The sequence below is a fragment of the Panicum virgatum genome, chromosome 9K, assembly GCF_016808335.1.
Source record: "Panicum virgatum strain AP13 chromosome 9K, P.virgatum_v5, whole genome shotgun sequence".
Classification (NCBI taxonomy): domain Eukaryota; kingdom Viridiplantae; phylum Streptophyta; class Magnoliopsida; order Poales; family Poaceae; genus Panicum; species Panicum virgatum.
In genome coordinates, this window is record NC_053144.1 from 2,929,733 (window position 1) to 2,948,024 (window position 18,292).

General features: G+C 43.5%; 1 protein-coding gene, 1 long non-coding RNA gene and 1 pseudogene across 3 annotated transcripts; 2 read left to right on the plus strand and 1 right to left on the minus strand.

The window, feature by feature from the left end:
* The first annotated feature begins 121 nt into the window (after window positions 1–121).
* LOC120649340 lies at window positions 122–10,821 on the plus strand (annotated as a pseudogene).
* On the minus strand, window positions 10,645–16,796 carry LOC120649339 (magnesium-chelatase subunit ChlD, chloroplastic-like). 2 transcript variants are annotated; one of them, XM_039926117.1, is made up of 15 exons: window positions 16,508–16,796; window positions 15,785–15,963; window positions 15,510–15,594; window positions 15,120–15,436; window positions 14,845–14,968; window positions 13,831–13,923; window positions 13,309–13,404; window positions 12,886–13,041; window positions 12,604–12,801; window positions 12,311–12,466; window positions 11,995–12,102; window positions 11,699–11,833; window positions 11,461–11,622; window positions 11,153–11,273; window positions 10,645–11,037 (listed from the first exon to the last, which is right to left on the minus strand). In XM_039926117.1, the coding sequence occupies exons 1-15, from the start codon at window positions 16,757–16,759 to the stop codon at window positions 10,952–10,954; spliced, it is 2,268 nt and encodes a 755-aa protein (XP_039782051.1). In that variant the 5' UTR covers window positions 16,760–16,796; the 3' UTR covers window positions 10,645–10,951. The 2 variants fall into 2 exon arrangements, with proteins under 2 accessions (XP_039782051.1, XP_039782050.1); XM_039926116.1 differs by having other exon boundaries at window positions 10,728–11,037; window positions 12,604–13,041; window positions 16,508–16,791.
* Window positions 16,797–17,225: 429 nt separating this feature from the next.
* Window positions 17,226–17,771, plus strand: LOC120649342. Its single transcript, XR_005665236.1, has 2 exons — window positions 17,226–17,293; window positions 17,385–17,771. It is a non-coding gene; the product is annotated as an uncharacterized LOC120649342 (long non-coding RNA).
* Window positions 17,772–18,292: the final 521 nt, after the last annotated feature.

An 18,292-nucleotide genomic window follows, 5' to 3' on the forward strand; every position in this document is an offset into this window, starting at 1 on the left:
GACGGAATACATCTTCTCTCACTTCCCATCCCATTTTATATTTTTCCATAAATACACAAACGAACAAGATAAATACGGACGGCACGGGACGGAATTTTTTCCGTCCGTTTTCATCCTCACGGACGCGCCCACGCGACCTTCGGCCGGCGGCAGAGCAGCGGAGTACGGTCGTCGGGAGCCAAGCGCGCTAGAGCGTGCGCACGCGCGGCCGCAGCGCGCAGGGGCTCAAGCAGTAGCGTGCCGACACCAGCCGGTCGAGCGTCCGGCGGCCGGCGGGCGTGGGCGCGTGGCACCACGACATCCCCTTCCTTGTCTCCCTGATGTCCATGCAGTGCGACAGGCGGCAGCGGCGTCGAAGGCAGATCCGAGCCGGGTGTAAAGCCTTCTTTCTCCCAACTGCTGCCTTGCCCTTGCCCCCTCTCAATGTTTGCAGTCTTTTTTTCTCTCTGTTACGTTTTGCTCCGTCGTTGCTTTCATTGTCAGTTCATAAAAAAAGGTGTGTTTATATATTGTGTTCCCAAACTGATGCATATTTAGATTGATGCGAGCCGGCTACCGATTTTTCATTATGTTGAATTTAAAATTTTCACTTTGGTGAGTATCTAAGATTTGTGCCTTTTCACTTTCTTTATATGAGCTACTTTTAGGTTTTATTAGTTTCGCACGAGTAAGCAACGGGAAAATTGAAGTGGCTGACACCCTGCATAGGTTCCCCAGAAGAAAAAAAGATCTTAAGGGATATGACGCTTTTTCTGTTTTTCTTTTATATTCATGTTTGGGCTACCATAACTATCCTTTTTGTGTAGCAGATGGCCGTATTGACTCAACAGGTAAAAGAAAGGGATCACCCTGTGAACAAGATGGCGACATTGATTCTCAAGCTGGCAAAATAATGAGATCAATCCCAGAGCTTCCTGAGGTACCAAAGCATTGAATTCCTATGATGCAAGTGTTAGAAATCTAGGCAATTTTCGATATATTTTAATTCCAAAATTAAATGTATAAACTAGCAATATTTCTATGACTTTAAGGAGTAAAATAAAACATGTGAACATGTTTATACTTATCACACATATAAGCATAAATAATATAAATAACCAAAGTTTCAGGGAGTACCCTAAAGCGGGGCCGTTGCCGGAGGCATTGGCTGCGCTGTTACCAACTGGAGTAGACATCTACTCGGTTGGCCTCAGTCGAAGTAGTCGAACTAAATCGGTGCAGGAAGAAGTTCGCAGTGCAGTCCCACGAACGGTCACCAAGATGTAGTCGACGTAGTCGTTCGGCCACCAGAATGTAGTCGACGTAGTCGTTCGGCTCGTCCACCAGGAAGTAGTCGTACAATCGGGCAAAGCCTTAGTATTTTTGAGCAGTCACGCTAAAGCGTTACCCAAAAACCTGATTGCCCGCCTATCCCGTGCAGGATCTCAAGGCGAGCAAGGTTTCGGAGGCCTGCTCACGCTAATTCTGTGCGCGCAGAAATTAGCGTTGGGGAACTCAGTTGTTGCAACTGGAGAGGGAGAAGAGAGGAGCCGAGTTGCCTCAGTGCTCTGGTGCAGGATGGATGAGGGGAATGGCACTCCTTATATAGTGACTCAGGTGCTCAGGATCGTTGAACCTGGACACCATCAGAGTCATTTAGGTGATGCGGTTATGGCCATTAATTACAGATTTAATTGCACGTTTAATCGCACGATTAATTGCTGTCAACAGCAAAATAGCCATCACACCGCACCGCGCCGCGCCGCACCGCACCGCACCGCACCGCACCGCCCGTCCGGCCGGCCGGCCGCGCCGCGCCGCGCCGCGCCTCGGCCTCGGCCTCGGCCACGGCCACGGCCACGGCCACGGCCCCGGCCCGGCCCGGCCCGGCCCGGCCCGGCGAGGCGAGCGAGCGCGCGCGCGCGTGGTTCACCGTCCTCCTCTTACCGGCTTCACAAGTGGTGTACAAGAAGTCCACCTTTTAAGTCGGTTGAGATCCTCCTCAATTCCCGGTACGGAATTAAACATTGATTCCCTAGCATTAATAGTGGGCTTTAAATTCTTTTAATGCTTTAGAATAAATGGGCCAAGCCCATTACTCCAACAATCCCCACCAAGAAATTCAAGCCACACTAGAAATACCCTCATTCTCTCATTGATATACCAGTATTCGACAGAGACTGTTAAGTTGAACTTCCATCTAGGACAAAGGCTACACTTATTCACAACTGTGCAATGGACTATGCCTTGAATTGCCAGTTTTGTGCAAACAAGTTTGACCAGAGCTCTACACTGGTACTAGGCTGCAAAAGCATCCCCGCGGTTTGGAGCTTATAAGTCATACTCCAGGCCCTTCATGAGTTTCTAGAGAATACCCAATTCTCATAGACCATGACCAGTGGTCAAACTCATATAGGTGTGTTCCTTTCAGATGTTCTGTAGGACAACATCTTTGTTTCAAGAAAACAACTCATTTGTTTAAAAGAAACCACCTGGCACACATTAAGGTATAGACCAACCTGCCATACAGATTAGAAGAGAAATGCACCTTATACACGGAATGAGCCCTTTTCACAAAGGTTCTCTTCTCACAGTCAGACTTTAGTTTGTTTCACCATCCTAATTCACGGGATCTCCGATCACATAGGACAGGTTTCCACTATAGAATGACTCACGTGGGTCTCAAGCCCAATTCCATAGATGCATTGTCTATCACATTTCATGAAAGACCCTTTGTAAACTGATCTGCCAGATTTTTAGCCGTCTGAACATAGTCCAGGGCTATAACTCCGGAGTTTCTCAATTTTCTGACAGATTTCAACCGCCTTTTCACATGTCTAGATGACTTCATGTTATCCTTTGAACTATTCACCTTGACAATTACCGTTTGATTGTCACAGTTCATTAGGATTGCCGGTAACGGTTTTTCAACTATCGACAAGTCCATAAGGAGCTCACGAAGTCACTCAGCCTCAACAGTGGCAGTATCTAATGCTGTGAGTTCTGCTTCCATAGTTGACCTCGTTAAGATGGTCTGCTTGCAAGACTTCCAGGAAACAGCTCCACCACCAAGTGTAAACACATAACCACTTGTGGCCTTTATCTCATCAGCATCAAAAATCCAATTTGAATCACTATACCCTTCTAGTACCCTTGGGTACCCGGTGTAGTGAATTCCATAGTTCATTGTCCCCTTCAGATAGCGCATTACTCTTTCAAGACCCTTCCAATGATCATCTCCCGGGTTTGAAACAAACCGGCTCAGTTTGCTTACAGCAAACGAGATGTCAGGTCTTGTAGCGCTCGCTAAATACATTAATGAACCAATGATCTGAGAATATCTCAGCTGATCTCGCATTATCCTTTTGTTCTTTCTAAGAATTAAACTGGCATCATATGGTGTTGAGACAGATTTATAGTCACTATAACCAAAGCGACTTAACACCTTCTCCACATAGTGAGACTGTGTAAGAATCACCCCACCATTGATCTCTTTTACCAGCTTTATATTAAGGATAACATCAGCTTCTCCCAGATCCTTCATCTCAAAATTTTGAGATAAAAACTCTTTAACTTCCTTAATCACATTAAGGCTAGTGCCAAAGATCAGTATGTCATCCACATACAAGCACAAAATCACTCCTTCAGCCCCACCATAGCGATAGTACACACATCTGTCAGCTTCGTTCACAACAAAGCCGGCAGAGGTCAAAGTTCTATCAAACTTTTCATGCCACTGCTTAGGCGCTTGCTTGAGACCATATAAAGATTTTAACAACTTACAAACCATTCCTTCTTGACCCTTTGATACAAACCCATCCGGCTGATCCATATAGATCTCCTCTTCTAACTCTCCATTGAGGAAAGCCGTCTTAACGTCCATCTGATGAACGAGAAGACCATAAGAGGCTGCCAAGGAAAGTAACACTCGAATTGTGGTCAATCGGGCAACTGGTGAATAAGTGTCAAAGAAATCTTCTCCTTCTTTTTGTGTATAACCCTTGGCCACAAGCCTAGCCTTGTACTTTTCAATAGTACCATCTGGCCTAAGTTTTTTCTTGAACACCCACTTGCATCCAACCGGTTTACATCCATAAGGACGTTCAACGACCTCCCAGGTTCCATTAGACATAATAGAATCCATCTCACTCCTTACTGCTTCCTTCCAATAGTCAGCATCAGGAGATGAATATGCCTCTTCAATGGTTCTGGGTGTATCATCTATGAGGTATACAATGAAATCATCACCAAAAGACTTTACAGTCCTTTGTCTCTTGCTCTTTCTCGGAGCATCATTGTTATCCTCCTCAGGATTTTCTACAAGTGTATGTTCATTGTGTTCTATCGGCTCAGCAGAGCCATCATCCTTGATGAACTCTTGCCTAGATGAACTTGTTTCATCTCTCATGGGAAAAATGTTTTCAAAAAATTTAGCATCTCTGGACTCCATTATAGTACCAACATGCATGTCAGGTACTCCAGATTTCACTATTAAAAATCTATATCCAACGCTGTGAATAGCATAACCTAGAAAGATACAATCCACAGTTTTAGGTCCAAGCTTACGTTTCTTGGTTATTGGCACACTCACTTTTGCCAAACAACCCCATGTACGTAAGTATGACAGTGTTGGCCTTTTCTTCTCCCATTCCTCGAAAGGAGTTATCTCTTTATTCTTTGTAGGAACACGGTTTAGGACATGACATGCAGTCAATATAGCCTCACCCCACCATTCCTTGGAAAGTCCCGCTGTATCTAACATGGCGTTAACCAAATCCGTTAGAGTGCGGTTCTTTCTTTCGGCAACCCCATTTGACTGAGGTGAATAGGGAGGCGTCCTCTCATGAATAATACCATGTTCCTCGCAGAATAAAGTAAATAAATTTGACAAATACTCGCCACCACGATCTGACCTAACTCTTTTGATCTTTCTCTCAAGTTGGTTTTCTACTTCAGCTTTATAGATTTTAAAGTAGTGTAAAGCTTCATCTTTTGACTTCAACAAATAGATGTGACAAAATCTAGTACTATCATCAATCAAAGTCATGAAATATTTTTTACCACCTTTTGTCAACACTCCATTCATTTCGCACAAATCGGAATGAATTAATTCTAAGGGTGCCAAGCTCCTTGCCTCCGCGGTCTTATGAGGCTTACGAGTTTGTTTTGATTCAACACATACATGACACTTAGAATTTTTGACAAAAGTGAACTTTGGAATTAAGCTCAAATTAGCTAAGCGCATCATACAACCAAAATTAACGTGACAAAGCCTCGAATGCCAAACATTTGTTTCATCAACGTTAATAACATTGTATGCAATTTTATTACAAACATCTGACAAAGAAAGACGGAACAAACCTCCCCTTTCATAACCTTTTCCAACAAAAGTACCAAACTTAGACAAGATACATTTATTGGACTCAAAGACTAATTTGAAACCATCTCTACACAGTAGAGAGCCGCTGACTAAATTCTTCTTGATGGTGGGGACATGCTGCACGTTCTTCAGCTGCACGGTCTTCCCCGAAGTAAACTTCAGATTTACCGTACCAACACCAAGAACACGCGCATGTGATCCGTTCCCCATCAGCAAGGAGGAAGTCCCGCCGGTCTGGTAAGAAGAGAACAAAGAAGCATCAGCACAAACATGAATATTAGCACCAGTGTCAATCCACCACTCGGGTGAACCAAAGATTGAAAGAACAGTAGGTAATAAATTACCGTACCCCGAAGTTCCTCCAGGCTCGCTAATAACCATGTTGGCGGAGTCGTTGCCTTTGCGGTTCGGACACTTTGCAGCAAAGTGATCCGTACTAGCACACACATAGCAAGCTCCCGTCTTCTTCTTCTTCTTAAAAGTGGTTGTCTTCTTAGTCTTTGGTTGGTTCTGCGGTGGCTTTTTCTTGTTCTTATGGGAGTTGTTCTTCTGAACAAGATTGGCATTTGAAGCACCAACAACTCCTTTCCCACGTATGTCCTTTGCTCTCGCCTTCTCCTCAACATCAAGAGTCCCTATGAGTCCATCTATTGTGAACTCCTGTCTCTTATGTTTTAGAGAAGTAGCAAAGTCCCTCCAAGAAGGTGGCAGCTTAGAGATTATACCTCCAGCCAAAAACTTATTGGGTAACACACATGGGGACTCTTTGCTGCAATTTTTGAGATCTTTTGCCAGAGTATGTATTTCATGAGTCTGTTCCACTACAGAACGGTCTTCGACCATCCTGTACTCAAGGAACTGCTCCATGATATACAACTCACTCCCGGCGTCAGATACTCCATATTGAGCCTCAAGAGCATCCCACAAAGCTTTGCCAGTTGGCAGCCGGATATAAGAATCCACCAGGTTATCACCGAGAACACTAATGATCAAGCCTCGAAAGAGGATATCAGCCTCATCGAACGCACTCCCTTCCTCTGGAGAGAATTGTTCAGGCTTACCCTCTTTCACATGGATCACTCTCGATAGTGTTAACCACAGTATAAGCCGCTCTTGCCAACGTTTGTAATTTGAACCATCAAAAGGTGATGGTTTGATTGATGCAGCAAAGCTAGATACCGAAAGCCTATTAACACAATCAGGTTTTTGGATTGTTAGAAATCTAGGCAATTTTCGGTATATTTTAATTCCAAAATTAAATGTATAAACTAGCAATATTTCTATGACTTTAAAGAGTAAAATAAAACATGTGAACATGTTTATACTTATCACACATATAAGCATAAACAATATAAATAACCAAAGTTTCAGGGAGTACCCTAAAGCGGGGCCGTTGCCGGAGGCATTGGCTGCGCTGTTACCAACTGGAGTAGACATCTACTCGGTTGGCCTCAGTCGAAGTAGTCGAACTAAATCGGTGCAGGAAGAAGTTCGCAGTGCAGTCCCACGAACGGTCACCAAGATGTAGTCGACGTAGTCGTTCGGCCACCAGAATGTAGTCGACGTAGTCGTTCGGCTCGTCCACCAGGAAGTAGTCGTACAATCGGGCAAAGCCTTAGTATTTTTGAGCAGTCACGCTAAAGCGTTACCCAAAAACCTGATTGCCCGCCTATCCCGTGCAGGATCTCAAGGCGAGCAAGGTTTCGGAGGCCTGCTCACGCTAATTCTGTGCGCGCAGAAATTAGCGTTGGGGAACTCAGTTGTTGCAACTGGAGAGGGAGAAGAGAGGAGCCGAGTTGCCTCAGTGCTCTGGTGCAGGATGGATGAGGGAATGGCACTCCTTATATAGTGACTCAGGTGCTCAGGATCGTTGAACCTGGACACCATCAGAGTCATTTAGGTGATGCGGTTATGGCCATTAATTACAGATTTAATTGCACGATTAATTGCTGTTAACGGCAAAATAGCCATCACATCGCGCGGCGCGGCGCGGCGCGGCGCGGCGCCTCGGCCTCGGCCACGGCCCGGCCCGGCGAGGCGAGCGAGCGCGCGCGCGCGTGTGGTTCACCGTCCTCCTCTTACCGGCTTCACAAGTGGTGTACAAGAAGTCCACCTTTTAAGTCGGTTGAGATCCTCCTCAATTCCCGGTACGGAATTAAACATTGATTCCCTAGCATTAATAGTGGGCTTTAAATTCTTTTAATGCTTTAGAATAAATGGGCCAAGCCCATTACTCCAACAGCAAGCTTAGATTGCAACAATAAATCCATAATGTCACTAAGATTCACTCATCAGACTAGTGCTCGGGACTATGCTAGGCCTATGTCATTTACAAACAGATAAGATTTTTTAGTGCTGCGATTTGGTCACATCGCTACATTCTTGTCAATTTGTTTTAACTGTAACTGTTCTCTCAGCAAAGGCTGGTAACATCTCTAACATATCTCTGCAGATTTCAGGCTGCCTTAGTACTATGATGATATCTTAGCATAGCTGGGGTGATTTAGTAATTACTCCCTCCATTCATTTTTCTATGGTGTAGTTTGGCTGTCCAAACACACTTCGACCAACAATTTATCTAATATTATGTTAGGTATATTCCACAAAATTGGTACAATTAGATCGTATATACACTCACTATGATTTTGTAACCATTAATAAACTACTATCTGAAAAAAAATCATGGTCAAAGGTTTAAACTTTGTACAGTCAAACTATGGCTTGTAAAAATGAATTGGAGGAGGATTAGTTAGTCCTATGCCGCTAGTGTTGTGATGTAACCAAATTCAATGATGGTGTGACTAGCAATTTCATTCCAGAAGGAACCAGAAAAATGTTTTTCCCCCGCAATTCCACCTGCATCACAATGCTCAAAAGCATACTGATTCTTCTATTGTGGTAACTAAATCCATAAAAAATGGCAAGATTTCTCAATGGTGCTCTATATGTTGTAGGATTGATTTTTGCTTTTGTGCAATGTGTGGTACCTAAATTCTGAACATACTACGAATTGAAATCTGTATTCATTTATGATTTGCCTTCTTCTCTGTCTTTATGATCTTCTTGGTCAAAGGATCCCTCCATCTTAGCTACCCAAGTTCGTGTATATGACACAATATAACTGCAAAACAGTCGGTTTATATTTCATCGGCTTCAAATTGTTTTATTTCCAGATATGCTATTTTTACCCTATGCAGAATTTACATATTCATTTCTGTCTCTTCACTGTTTTATAACATGTTATTGCACAATAACAAGTCATCCTCACAAATGCACAGAAAACATTGTTGCTGACTATGCAGGCGAAAGTATATCTCATGAAGTAGTTAATTGGTGCTAGATGTTAGCAACTGTCTCATTTCTCCCTCATAAAGATACTAAAAACACTGTTAGGAAAACTTGTTTTTGCATTACTAAGTTTACCTAGAATGGTTACAATCCTGTGCACTATCCACCTTTATAATGCAGTGCACCCTGTGCAGTCATGTGGAGCTACTTGGGTATTATTCCGTGTGGTTCTATTGGTTTCTTTCTCCGATTGAAGTAATGCCTTTACAATCTCGATGTTGATCTTTTATCAATGCTCGTGTGCGCAGGACATATTATCTTGTATACATTCCCTAATGCCAATGCGTGAAGCTGCTCGTGCTGCTTGCCTATCTCGTTCCTTTTTACGTTCCTTGAGATGTCATCCCAATCTCATCTGTAATAAGGATACAGTTGGCTTGAAGAGAAGTTCGAATGGAGATAATTTCCACCATAAAATTGACCGCATTCTCAGGAACCACTCAGGCATTAGCTTGAAATCATTCAAGCTTGACTACAGCGGCATGTCTGGATTTGATGGCACTAGTTATCTTGACAGTTGGCTTGAAATTGCTCTTAAACCAGGAATGGAAGAACTCACCCTGTGGTTGTCTGAAACAAGGAGAAAATACAACTTCCCATGCTCACTTTTATCTGATGGGGTTCAAAACTCACTTCGGTACCTTAAACTTCGTTTTTGCGCTTTTCATCCCACATCTAAACTTGGACCCTTCAGAAGCCTAACAAGTCTTCATCTGTTTCTTGTGAGCATCAAGTGGGAAGAGTTAGTGCCTTCTTTCTAACTCTCTTGTTTTGGAGCATTTAGAGCTCACTCATTGCATGGAGATAATCTGCTTGAAGATACCTTGCACCCTGCAGCAGCTCACCAGCCTTAGTATTTTAGAGTGCTCAAACTTGGAAGTGTGAGCAAAGCTCCAAATCTCTCTAGTTTTTTCCATAGAGGATTCAGGGTAAACTTCTCACGTGTGGAAACATTGCAAATAAAGAAGCTAGACATGGTGCGTGCAAACTTCATCCGTGATGCTCGTGCCAAGCTGCCATCCATTATGCCAAATCTTGAAACTCTTGTCATAGCATCAGGGCATGAGGTAATACTCTAAGAGATAAGGTGTTGTAGGCTAGCAATATATATGGATTACATTAGTCGGACCTGGTGTTGATGAATCTGATACCTGATACATTTTTCGTGCAGGTGGTTGATGCACCAATGCTGCCCACCAAATTCCTCTACCTTAAGCATCTGACCGTTCGTTTGGTATCAGGATCAACCATTTCCCGGCCATATGACCATTTCTCTCTGGTTTCTTTCCTTGAAGCATCTCCTTTCTTGCAGACTTTGATATTAAATGTAAGGCACTGTTGTTGATGTGTTCATTCATTTTCATTTCATCCTGCAAAGCTTTATGTATGGCCATTTTCATTTTCATTGCTCAACCTGGGTCCATTTAATTGAATAGCATTTTCCTTTTCATCGTCAGGTGATTGCGGTACGTATGGCCCATGAATTGATTCTTACAGATTCAGAACTGAGGCACATGCCTCAACACCACCACGGCTTCCTGAAGAGCGTGAAGATCAGTGGTTTCAGCTCTGCGATGAGCTTGGTTGAACTAACATGTCATATTCTCGAGAATGCCACATCACTTGAGCATCTTACATTGGACACCATCCATGGTCCTAGGTGTGGTCAAGTCAAGTTTACAAGGTGTATTCCCATCGCACGCGATGTTTCCGTAGAAGCCCCCAGAGCGATCTCGGCTGTCAGGACATACACTGAGAATAAAGTTCCATCTACAGTTAAACTCACTATTCTGGAGCCTTGCAGCCTGTGCCATGCTACAGCAAGATAGCGAATGTTGTCACAATCAAGCAGTGCCATTTCAACCATCTAGTTTTAGAGATGATGCAGGATCCGTTTCCCGAACTACTCATGGCTGCAGCCCAATGTACAAGTTTAATTTAATTTTGTACGGACCCTGCTATGTTTCTTGAATTATCAGACTTGTTTAATAAGTTTCCCCTGTGGGCCGGCACATCAACATTGCCAAACATTAGAGAGAAGAGGGCATTCGATCTTTACAAAATGTCATGCTCAGATTTTTTTTTTCTGTTCTCATGGTAGAGACCTACACCAAAATTTGTCATAAGATGAGAACCAAAACGCCCACCAACTCACCAAGCCTTGAATACAGCTACACAATTACTCCACAAACGCAGGTTCGCTGCTCATCAGAAGGTACTGAAACGGTTGCTCATGCTCCAAAATCATGAACCCTTCAAGTCTGTCAAAGCGGTCTTGGTGGCAGCAGAAATCACAGCATCTGAAGCGTTGGGCAGGTAATAGTATTTTCCTGTGCAGAGCGATACAAAAGGTTGCATTCAGACACTTCAGCATGAATAAATAGTTTGCAACATTTCGGAACGAAAAATAAAGGAAAATAGTGTCTGTCGCTATTCTGAGCATACCTTGGGCAACCCTCGCAACTTCCTTGGCAAATCCCGTTGATACAAACTTGTTCTCAGTGTCAATGACAAGAAGCGACATTCCTGCCTTGTATATTTTGCCAGCCACTTCAAGTATCTCATCCTTGGAAAAGGCAATTAAATCATTTTAGATTCAAAGTAGTTAGCATAGACTTTTAAAGAAAGCAATTTGAAATTGGTCTAGACCACAGTGGAAAATTTTGAAAAGGCAGTTACACTATTCCATCATTGTTGAAGCTAGATACTTCACATGTCATACTAATTTGTAGATATTAGTAAAGGTGTAGTACCTTCAATTCTTTAGAAGAAGGTCTTGGTGCATCTGAAGCAGCAGCAGCTTCTGGATCAGTGGACCTCTTCAATGATACATTAGCTCTTCCGTCGGTGATTGCAACAATCATGATACGTCCAACATCCCCACTCTTCTCAGCATTCAGACCCACTCTGACAGCCTTGAAGAAGAAAGCACTGCAAGATCAAATCTTACATAGCATATGTAGCATAATTCAAGCAATGCTTAGTTCTTACTGTACTGAGGCCATGAGCTAAGGGAGAACCACCACCACATGGTAGCTTCTCAAGACGTTTCCGGGCCATTGCTATAGATCTTGATGGCGGTAACAAAACCTCAGCATAATCTCCACGAAAAGGAATAATTGAAACCTGACACAGATGACAAAACACAAGGACAGACCGGTCAATCTAAGCATTGATGGTCTTGGTATACAAACTACACATGACCACAAACACAAAAAGGATGTGATCAAGGGGAGGCACAATTCAAGGTGACTCGCAGGGTATGCATCATGTAAGTAAATGTGTACCTGATCTCGGCTGGTGTAGCTTTCTGCAAGCAACTTCAATGCCGCACCTTTTGCATTTTGCATACGATTCAGAGCCATGCTACCACTAGCATCCACAACAAATATGACCTGTCAAGAAATAATTCCAGCCAGTGGAGCTGTTGAGTCTCATGAGTAGGTTACCACTGGACAGCCATGTTTGCACCATAAGCAGAGCAGACAAAAGCAAACAGGTAGTATAATGCATTGTATTGGAATATCACAAAACATGCAAGCAACATAAATTAAAGAGCCTCATAGACTGCAAAAGCAACCATACGGAGAATAAGTGACATACCAGAGCACCTGCTTTCCGAGCCATTCTTTTGGCTCTCATGTCAGTCTTTTCAACAAAAACCTTTCTTGCCTTGTCGTTTTCTTTCTCTTTGCGCAGTTTTTGGTATGGTGCAGCTGCTCTAAGCGTGGCATCAACAGCTAATCTCCTTACTGGACCCTACAACAGAAACAATAGTTTATACTGGAGGCCATTTTGTGACAAGGGTACCAATCTAGGACAGCAAGGTATACATGAGAAAAATGCAGTATCGGTGCATAATTTAGCACTAAATGACAAAATAGACCACAATATACCTTTGGAAGCATAGGCTTTATGTATCGACCCCTATCTTCTGAGAATATGACATTCTTTGCTCGCCCAGCTTTTCCTCGTCGTCTTTGCGCTTGCTGAGCAAAGAAAAGGAGCTTATCATCTACTAAACCACCTTCAGCATCAAATATGAACTCCTCAGGTATCTGCTGATCTTGTTGTTCATTTTCTTCCTCGTCATCCTGTCCATAAAAAAGCTGTGATCTATGAGAAAAGAAATGAAAAAAGGCAGCAAGTTTTATATTTGTACAATACAATAAATCAACCTCTTGATCGTCCTCTTCCTCCTCATTTTGGTCTTCTGAAGAATCTTGATTTTCTGGAGGGGGTGGGGGTGGGGGTGGGGGTTGGGGTGGTTGCTCTTGCTGTTGATCTTGTGGGTTATCAGATAGGATTGAGCGAGGTAGAATGACTAGCTCTACCTGCAAGAAGGTGCCAAGCATGTCAGATGTTAAACTTGTTGATAAAACACTTCAGAGTTTTTTCGCATCAATGATGTGTCCTACGCAATGCTACTTGCTGAATTATTTTTGATTCATTTGGTAAAGCGAGTCAAGTAAAGATACAAATATCTCGAGACAAAATGGGGGGTCAAGCTATGAATCAAACAAATATGTGTCGCCTAAATTCCCAGTAGGTATCTTACTGTATTACAGAATGAAGAATTCAAAAGCATAAGTATACTTAACAGCTTTCTTGAGGTCATCCACAAATACTTTTTCGCGTCCTTCCATAGCAGCAAGGCATTTTGCCACTCGAGCAGCATACAACTCAGCACGGTGCCCCTGCAAGTGAGTGTCAGAAACTTGTATGTTTTGAATTATAATTATAGCACGTATTGAGTATTTGAGTTCTGGACTGGCTTTAATGTCTAAACAAACATCGTTGTTGTGAAAAAGAAAAAGAAAAAGAAATTTGACTGCACAAAATAGCACGATCGACTAATGTATAGACAACAGTGCAAGGGTGTATGACATGAGAGCTTGGTAATAAACGCCAATGGAATATGGAATGGCATCAGATATTACAACAAGTACTATTTGAATGTGTATGGTAATAACAGATCTAGGTTGTGACTACAGGTAAACAGCAGGACGTCGGAGCAACGATACAGAGAGTAAGTCATGACGCAAGAATTCATTTGAGTGCTAAAGAGTTTTAAACTCAAGGGACTCTGATATGAAGCATCATTGCCCAACAAGTTAACTAACCTGACAACTACCTCGTATAGCTTCCATGACAAGATATTTGAGCTGCTCTGTGCTAATATTAACATCCTTCAGATACTCTCTCGCCAAAATTATCTGTGTGACCATGTGTTCCCGTTGTGAGATAAACAATACATTACAAAATTTCCAAATCAAATTAATGTAAAATGTGAAAATCATATGCAAATAATAGAAATCACACTTTTTTACAGATGTCCTAGAATCATGGCTATCAAATAGTATAAGGTCCCCTAACATATATAAACTATCATTTCAGAAGCAACAAAATCTAGCGTATTAAAAAGAATAAAAATTTGTCACCATTATGAACTTATGCAGTACATTGTTTCCAGTTGAAAATGCTCAGCAATCAGCATTAACATATCGCACATACAATTGTTGGTGATCCCATCAGGCATAGAGGGATAGCTGATAGAACAAACATGGTAAGGCTCTTTCAATCTTGCATACAACACAAATTCAAGCTCAAATGAAACATAATATCTGAGTTATATTTAAGAACTTCCTGTTACAGGAAGGCTATGTGTTTACTGTTCTACACGGAGTGCTACCTTGTTTAGTCAATAATGTGTAGTTCAGAGGGAAAATTACACACAAATACACAATCCCATCGTTTCATAATAGGGCCACATTCTTTTCATCCAATCCCTCCCTTTGTTTTAATATCATGATTATAGAACATTCTTTCATGCGCTAGGACACCAATAAACATGTCAGATCTTACATTTTTAAAGTCCTGCATTATGTTTAATATGTTTTCTTTGTTTTCATGTGGCCATTTGATTCTCCATTGTAACCATGTTTGTTTTATAGCTACTATTCTAATGAGCCCCAAATGTATTCTGAGAACTGATTTGCTGAATATCCAGCGTCATGAAGAGAATTGTATGAGTGTAAAAGAAAAAAGAAGAACAAGAAGCGAAAAAAGAACCTATGTGTTGATTCGATAAAGGAATACAGCTACAAGCCTGGCTAACTATCTTCATAATTTGGTACCTGAGTTTTTGCAACTTCAGTCTCTTCTTCCACCATTTTGAAAACCTCTTTGCTAGACTCCTGAAACTGTGTTGCAATATCCACAGCTGCAACACGATCATCAAAACTCATTGGAAGATCAGCACTGCATCAACAAACAGTATGGTAATGAGAAAACTATTTGGCTATGGTAGTTCAAGAATGACACAAAAACTTCATTCTGTTTGACGAAATTAGTACATGGTAAACAAATAGAAAACAAAAATTTGCAACCAATGTTTGACAGTCTAAAGTACCTTAAATTAATTGCAATACGATCAAGTAAGTGTTCACGTACAGATCCTTCCTCCGGGTTGTAAGTAGCAATTAGAAGTGGTTTGCAGGGATGACGAAAGCTAATGCCCTCTCTTTCCACAATGTTAACTCCCTCCGTCAAAACATTCAGAAGTAGATTGCTTATGCCATCATCCAATAGATTTATCTCGTCAACATAAAGAACACCTCTATGAGCTTCAGCAAGAAGACCAGGTTGAAACACGGTAGTCCCTGATCTCACAGATGCTTCAACATCAACTGATCCAATGAGCCTATCCTCCGTCACACCAAGTGGGATCTGTCAAGAGGAACCAGCAGCATTGCTAAGCTAATAACGTCGTGGACAAATAACATAAGTCAGTGTGATATACCTGCACAAAAGGTGTTTTGACAATCTCGGTTTTGACACTACCATCAGCATCATATTGAAGTCGATCAGCTAAACCATCCTCCCATCTGCCATAATTGGAACTCAATCAGATGAGCTGATATACATTTCAGAAACAAAAAATAAACGGCCTAAGAGATTGTGGTTCAACTAAAAGAAAACTAGTAGGAACACTTGGTAGCATGTAAGATCAATTGGAATGAAAATATTTGAATGACGACTTGCAGCAGTGTTAGATAAAGTGTTAAGAGACATTACTCATCTGGGAAGTTAGGGTCAGCATTTGCTATGGAGCCAACAACCACTTCGATGGGTGGAAGCATAGCATGCAATCCACGAGCCATCACTGTCTTTGCTGTTCCACGCTTCCCTGAGATGGCAATGCCTCCAATCTCACGATCAATCGCCCCAAGCAGCAGAGCAGTTTTGATAGCATCCTGGACAGAGACATGATCCCAGACAGTAGGTCACAACCAAACACAAAAACTTAAACAGTCCATACCTCGAAGCAGGAAACCACGGGCAGACAAAAATGCATAGCTTGAAATTAATTTTGTTCTTCTTATTTGCAAAGCATCACTGTACATTAAATCGTGATATTGTGCTTAATGTTTCCACAAAGACATATAGACGATTTAAATGTGTTTGGCTGGCACAGTTTGAATTGTGGCACCTTTTCTGTTGCCACAACTCAAACTAAAACAGAATTGGTATATCCGCATTGACTCCCAAGTCCCAACTCTACACAAGGGCACAAGGCCACACTAGGCTACGATAGAAACGATGCCAAGCCCAGTTAACCAAATTCATTATCGGCAACACCAGAAGCACTTGATTCTCCCAACGACGACTCTATCCCACTACCACTGATCCGACCACTGGGGAGAGTACTGTCATTAGTCCACTACCAGTAATCCGACCACGCAATCAGCCGCACCCAGATACAGCACGAAGCGGGATAGAGACGCCAAAGTTCCCCACCTGCCCGACGACGGCAGCCAAGGGGAAGTACTCCCTCCCGTACCCGCGCGCCGCGGCGCTCTTCGCCGCGGCGGGGACGGCGCCGTTGGTGGAGTCGAGGACCTCGGAGGCTGTCGGGGCCGCGGCCGCGAGGCGGGACTCCCGTAGCCGAGAGGCCCGGGATGGGAGGGATACGGCGGCGGAGGGGAATGACGTGACGCGGCGGGGCGGGAGGTGCGGTAGTGAGGTGGAGAGCGCGGGGGCCGTCGCCATGGAGGCCGGTCTCGTGCGTCAGCGCCGTTCGTGTGGGCGTGCGCTATCGCCTCTTTATCCGGAACGAGATCCTCTACCATCACGCCCACTGATGGCTCTCTGCAGTCACGCGCATCCGGTCCGTCCGCTCGCATCCTATGGTGACCAGCGCATACCAGCTCTTTTCCTTCACGTATTGGGCTTCAGCTCAACACAGCACGGCCCAAACTCCACGGAGCCATCAGCTGCTAGTATTTTTGGCGCGAGTACTCCTATTTTTGGCGCGACGGCGCCTCTTTCTGGTGCAAGCGCGACGGCGCCGGATGCAACGGCGAGTCTTGAGGGCGGCGGTCGCCTGCTGCGATCTCGTTTGCCATCGTGGAAGCACCAGGTGTGTTAATCTTCCTCCTCCTATGTACTGATCCCTCCATTCTTCTTGCATTTCATTTGATCGACCCATTAAATTTGCTGCCTAACTCTTTCCCTGGCCCCTCATTAGATTTATGTGTTCCTACAACAAAAAGAAATCTGCATATATGAGATGGAAGCAAATAGGTGTGTACTGTCATGGTTGTTTATTTTTCCCATGAGATCATATAGATTTTAGTTGTTTAAAGTACCACCAAATTATTTTGTTTCATTGTAGGGAGGGTTTGCTGTCTGGTTTGCTGCCGCAAGTTGGCATGGAGTTTAGTACTGTAGAAGAGGCTTGGATGTTTGAACTAGCTATGGAGGTCAAAAAAGATATGAGGTTAGAAAAAGGTTCTCAAATAAAAGAAAGTCCGATGGGAAGGTTAGGTTCTGCAGATATGTTTGTGCAAATGAGAGCCATAGAAAGGAAGATAAAAGGGATCATCTAACAGAGTGTCCAAGAGCTGAAACTATAAAAGGGATCATCTAACAGTTGACACTGATGCTTTGCTAGAGAGCAATACAACATTCTGTGCTTTCCAGTGACAACTTGCAATGTATACAATTTGCAGTAACATTTGTGCATTCCAGTGATAATTTTCAAGCCATACATTTTGCAGAATTTTTCTCATTCCTATACAATCACAACTTGCCCAAATTGCTAGCACCTGCACAATTTACAAAACACAATGCTTCTTCAAGATTTGCAGAACATGGCTTCTTTCCAGCTTCTTCAAGGTTGAGTTTCGAGCTTCTTCAAGCTTGAGCTTTGCGGCCGCGCTCGGGGGTGGTCTGGTGACTCTGTGGCCATGCTCTGCAGCTGGAGCTCACACGCCGGTGGTCTCTACCTCGTCCGTGGTGGAGTGACGCGTCGGCAACAAGACTGGATCTCACCGTCGAGGAGCCCAGGCACAACGCCGCCCCTGGCGCAGCAGCCGCGGGACCGGCAGGCGAACCGGCGATGTCGAGGTGGGGCACGCTCTCCGGCCATCCCCGCGGAGTCAGCATCCAGGCTGCCGCCGCCGCTAGCTTCGGCGGTGACGATGGAGCCGGTGGCTGGTCTGCATCGAGAAGAAAGGAGGAGCTTTGTTTTGGAATTTGGGCTGTGCTGTGTTGGGCTGAAGCCCAATACGTGGAGGAAAC

Excerpts from the sequence above, each read along its gene's own strand:
- LOC120649339 (XM_039926116.1), bottom strand. The coding sequence starts at position 16,759 with ATGGCGACGGCCCCCGCGCTCTCCACCTCACTACCGCACCTCCCGCCC. Across the intron at positions 13,042-13,308 it reads TGGATGACCTCAAGAAAGCT|GTAGAGCTAGTCATTCTACC; the intron begins GTTAAGTATACT and ends ACCTTCTTGCAG. Across the intron at positions 11,623-11,698 it reads TAGCTCATGGCCTCAGTACA|GCTGTCAGAGTGGGTCTGAA; the intron begins GTAAGAACTAAG and ends TTCTTCTTCAAG.